Genomic DNA, 5,547 nt, shown 5'->3' with positions numbered 1-5,547 from the left:
ATGACACTGGCATGGCCTTGGGGTATGTGTGCAGTGGAAGGTTTGAATTTAGAATGGTGGCAGGAGATGAGACAACTATGTTTCTTCTGTGCACATATTTGGTTTCACAGACACATTAACCACAGGAGGAGGAGAAAAGGCCACAAGGTGTTGGGTTAGTATGAGTGGGGACAAAGGAACTCTTTTTTTCAACCAAAGAAAGCATCAGTATTGCAAAGACTTTCCGTGATTCCACACCCACCTCGAAAGCCCCCTCTCACCACAGGAAGTGCGCTGATCACTTGAGGAATAAAAGAGACTGAAAGGATCAGTCCCTCAGCCTCTCGCTGCACAGCTCATCAGGACCTCAGCCATGAGACTTCTCATCCTGGCCTTCCTCGGAATCTGCTGTCTTGCTGCATACACTGTGGAAGGTAAGTCAAAAGCTTATTTATGAGATAAGGAGCATCTACATATGCAGGCAGTGGCCACACATTTTGGTTTTGACTCAGGCTTTGACTGGAGTATACTTTTTCCGAGCTAAGCCTCAGGCCTTCCATGTGCAAAATGGGAATAATTTGACTCTAGGAGACTTTATAGATTTCGAAGATAAAACTTGGTTACAATCTGGGCTCCTATTTTTCATAATTGGGTGATTTGGGGTAAATTACTTCACCTCTCTGTGCCTGTGCTTACTTATCTATAAGAAGAATGTAATAACTGATACACTTACCTGGGATTAAAATGAAATAAATCTTATGATCACTTATGAGGTTTCCACACAAGTCCTAACTTCTTGATTAACGTTATTTGTGGAATGCTGATGATGATTGTATATACCTTTGAAGCTTTTGCCTATTTAATATTGATCTTGATAAATTCTCAAAAATTTTGAGAGTTCACAAAGTGGGAATGAGGTAGATGGTTTATGTTCTGAAGCAAAACAATGTTTTCTATTAAAACAAAAATGACTGGTAGCTCATACATTTACACCCAGGAAATCAATTTTACATTAAGTGTGTAAGAGAGTCTGTTATTACTGCTATGAATGTTGTTCCTGCTGATGGTCAATTTCTTGAGTTTATAAGAGACCATAAGTGCTAACAAATATCAACATCTTATATACAATCAAATAAACCTACAAGACATACCCAGATGAGACTTAGTTATACTGAGACTTACCTGAGCATTCTACACATATTTCTTAAAAGATCATTTTTTTCCCAGCTAGTTGGAGTGTATTTCTCCTTGTGTCTCTGGCAACAAGAGGGAATATCCTTTGGGTATAATTAGTGTTTCAGTTAACTCTCCTTTCAACCTCCTAATCCGTAAACTTGTTACTTAGACTAGAATATCTGAACCTGATCATGGATGCCAAGGGTGTCCATAAATAGAGATGGCAATGTCTGGAACTCCCTGAAATTGTGCCCCAAATTTAAAAAATATATATTGATGAAACAAAAACTTTAGGCCAAATGTTGTCTTAACCATGGCTGGCTGGCATTTGTCTGAGAAAACAGGCTGCCATTTGGTAGAAACCCATGTACAGGTAGGGGAAATAAGACTGAGGATGACTGTAGACACTTGGGAATTTCCCTCTTTCACTGCATTCAGAGACAGTTCAGCATTAAAAGTAAGTTGGCAAATGTAGAGGATTAAGAATGTGCAGGCTGGATATTCTGTGATGGAGAGGAGAGCTGAAGAGCAATGGTAGTGAACATCTGGTCAATTTCATGTTTATAAAAAGCCTTCTGATACCAGCAACACTATAGCTCAAACTTCATCATCATTGGCTATTATTTAAGATGCTTTTTTGCTGAATATTTCTCTGAGAAATATTCTCTGAGAATAGTTGTTTCCCTGAGTAGCAAATGCCAGTCTCCAGCTTAGGAGTAAATCAGCACTTAGAAACCCTTTTTAGATTTTAGAAAACCCTTACTATTATTAACTCTCCCAAGATATTTTCCCTTCTCCAATGTAAGATGTTCTCTAAACTTAGAAAGTTTAATCCTCCTGAACCATTTCTATTGAGGATGAGTATTTAATGAACTACTTCCCTTACATATCTCACATTTTACCATTTAAAATGAGGACACCTTTATATATTCAGTCAAAAATGAGCTACCTCTCCCACATTTAGTGTTGCCTTCCCCAAATTACTCTTTAGCAGATCACTCTTTATTTCATTTACAGCACTCTAACATTGATAGTATTAACAATTATATTTTATTTTTGTTTGTTTGGTTTTCTTTACCAGGTGTGGGGACTGAAGTCCTAGACAAGACCATCTGTGTGAGTCTGACTACCCAGCGACTGCCAATTAAAAAACTCAAGACCTACACCATCACGGAGCACTTCATGAAAGCAGTGATGTGAGTTGCCCTCACCCAAATCTGGGCTTGATGGAACACAGTATATAGAAATGCTGCTCTCCTCAGGAAAAATGTCAACAAGGAGGAAAACCTCAACATAGCCAATAGTCTTTCTGTTTTTCCATATGAACCATGTCTTTATGTAGCCCCAAACAATGTTTATGACAAAAAATTGGCAACCAAGTGAAGAATATCACCCTCCTTTCTGCTTTATCTTAGCAGAAGAATCTAACTGGGAACCAGATGAATCATATGCTCAGTCCCGAGGGTTAGGTTTAGAGCTGGCTGGTTCAGATCAGGATTTGACCATAGAGACACACTGGTGTGGGATGCCTCCATTCCCATCCTTCCCCTTCCCTGCCTTTCTCTGCCTTTATGGTGGGCTGGAGTAGAGTGCCATATTTTATCAGTTACCATATCTCGAGGAATAGTGTCAACAACTAGCCTACATGGTACCATTCTCTTTCCAGGATCTCATTTTCAGAATAGTATCTCCTCCCAACACACAATTGCAACTTTACCCCCAAAACTAGGATAAAGAAATCCCCTTTTGTCCAGAAACTAAGATGAGTGTCTTTAGATTTGAAAAAGAAGATGATATGTAATAATTGGACTAGATGACCTCAGATGTCCAGTTTAATTACATCACCTGGTAGCAATGATGAGAAAAGGAGCCTGCAATTTATGCTGAACCAGGGATCTGGGTATTACCTGGAGCTACTTCTCCTTTATGGGAAAATAGATTGCAGAAGAAAGATTTTCATTTATGTTTTCCTGAATCTGAAAAACTGCTTTGTCCAGTCATTTCTGCACAAGATCTCTTATGTATGATCTGATCTTAACTTCTGGTCCCAAGGCTTTGAGGATGTGACTAACTTTGTCTATTTTTTCTTTGCATTGCAGATTTATTACCAGACGTGGCCTTAAAATCTGTGCTGATCCACATGTTGAATGGGTGAAAAAAGCAGTCCGAACAATAGACAAGTCCACCAGGAGAAGTGTGAGCCAGACCAAGCCTACAGGAGCCCAACAATCCAGCAATACAGCTGTGACCCTGAGTGGGTAGTGACCCTCTGGCATCTTGTCCCCTCACTAGCTGTCCCCTCACAGCTCATTTCCCTTTAAAGCTCATGGACTAATTACATTATATTCACCTTTTATAAAAGTGCTGCATGAATCAAATTATTTTTTTATACTTTTTTATGTCTTTCATATTAATTTAGATGCTCTTATTAATAAATATTTATTATTAAGAACAGTCCCAAAGTTTATTCATTACATATTGGGAAAGATAGTACATCATTTGTGTTCTATATCTGTCCTAACTGTACTTCGTTGATGGTATCCATTATGGGAGAGATTTTGGTCAGTGTTTATTAGAGATGAAAGCTATATTCATCATTCTTAGGTTCTAGAGTGAAATGGTTCTCTACACATGAGTCATAGTTGACACCTGTGATAATGACAATTTAATATCTATTTCAACCTGTCTTCATAATGGAGTTCTTTTTTTATGGAATAAGCAAGAAAACCATCCAACAAGTATTTGGTCTCCTTACTGAGGGCTCGCTACTCAAAAAGTGGCTTCATTCAAGTTTGATCTGGAGCAAACACATACCTCTGTGTTTCATTTGATCTCCTGTAAAGGAAAGAAAACAAATATAACTTGCCACTTCTTTCATTTGCCAAAGTAGCAAGGGTTAGACTTTTGATGAAAAGATACTTTATTCAAACAAAAATCAGTTCTCCTAAAATTGGGCAATGATCTCACTGTCTTTCTGTGATTTCCATAATTGTCACTACTCTAGTTATCATACAAGTCATGCTTTTTTTTTTGCCAGTAAGGTTTTAACATCCCAAACTGTCACCTGCAACATTTTTTGAATGTGATCACAATTTGCCGTAAAGTTTTAATTAAAGTTACTTCACCTGATCACTAAACACCCCAGATTCATGTCTTCCTGTTCTTATTAAATTGCTAATTTGACTCATGTTTAAGACTCTACTATCCAAGTAGCTGATGATGTACATGTTCACTACTATCTGACTTTAAATAGTTAAGAACTGATCAGACCTTGATAACTTCAAGGGAAGAGAAAGGACTAACTGTTTTCTAGTCCTAAGGGGACACTCAACAATGTCAAGTATTTTTAGAGTGTTACCTGAGGGCAGTTTGTTGGAATCAGCTTACTTCTAATCTCATCCAACCAGTGAACCACAGAGGAATCCATTAAAACACTGTCTCATAGTGAAAAATTGGGTCATCTACCCTTCCCTATTACTATTTGCCCGCAATAATTTTCAAAGCTGGTTTTGAAGAAAACGCCTGTTTTATGAGGGGTGAAACATAGCAAAGTCAAGTCACAGAAGATGAAAGGAAAGTTTCCTGGATGAACATGTACTTGCATTTCCCAAATGTCTCCCGAACCCTAGAGGTTTTCATGAGATAATAATAATATGACATGTGGAAGGATATGGGTAAACACATTTTACTAACGTGGCACATTATCTAAGGTGGCTACGTGATGCTAAGTGGTTTCAACCAAATAGTGCACATAACTTTTAACTAATTGACTGGGTGTTTTGAATCATTTAGGTAGGACTTGTGTCTACTAACTATAATGCTGTGGTTTAATGGATTTCAATTCAATTCAAAAAGATAATCTAAGAAGAAGAGATCTCAAAATATTAATTTTTTTTTTTTAGTGGCTGGTGACCCCTCTTTTGTGCTCTAGTGTTGTCTTATACTTAACTTTAACCTAAAACTTACCAATTTATATTGAAATTGCTTATTTGCCTGTCTGTGCTTCCCCCACCCCAATCCTGCAGTTAGACTGGAAGCTGCTTGTGTGTATTATTACATAAGGTCCCTAGTGCCTAGCATAGAACTGTGTGTGGGGAGTCAATTGATATTTGTTGGATGAATGGGAGGAATAACATATATTACATTATTTCCTTCATTCTATTCTTTCATATTTCTAAAATTATATATAACACAAAAAACTTTATTAACAGAAAGTTCAATTCAGCAAACATTTTTGGGTACTTGCTATAAGACAGGCACTGTGTTAAGCTTAGTATACATCAAGATAAGTAAAACACCACTTCTGCTCTCCAGGAAATCACAGTCCAGCGGATGATACTATGATTTAAGAAAACCAATTGTAGTTGAGCGTTTGAAACAGGTAGGAATATG

The 5,547-nt window shown here is 37.6% G+C and overlaps 1 protein-coding gene across 1 annotated transcript; it reads left to right on the top strand.

Annotated features, from left to right (window-relative positions):
• The first annotated feature begins 337 nt into the window (after positions 1-337).
• LOC309800392 (lymphotactin-like) lies at positions 338-3,578 on the top strand. The gene is made up of 3 exons (XM_082614474.1): positions 338-413; positions 2,237-2,351; positions 3,255-3,578. The coding sequence occupies exons 1-3, from the start codon at positions 353-355 to the stop codon at positions 3,415-3,417; spliced, it is 339 nt and encodes a 112-aa protein (XP_082470600.1). The 5' UTR covers positions 338-352; the 3' UTR covers positions 3,418-3,578.
• The last annotated feature ends 1,969 nt before the right edge of the window (positions 3,579-5,547 follow it).

This window comes from Mesoplodon mirus (genome assembly GCF_964341445.2).
Source record: "Mesoplodon mirus genome assembly, chromosome: 3".
NCBI lineage: Eukaryota > Metazoa > Chordata > Mammalia > Artiodactyla > Ziphiidae > Mesoplodon > Mesoplodon mirus.
This window is presented reverse-complemented; position numbering and strand designations above follow the sequence as displayed.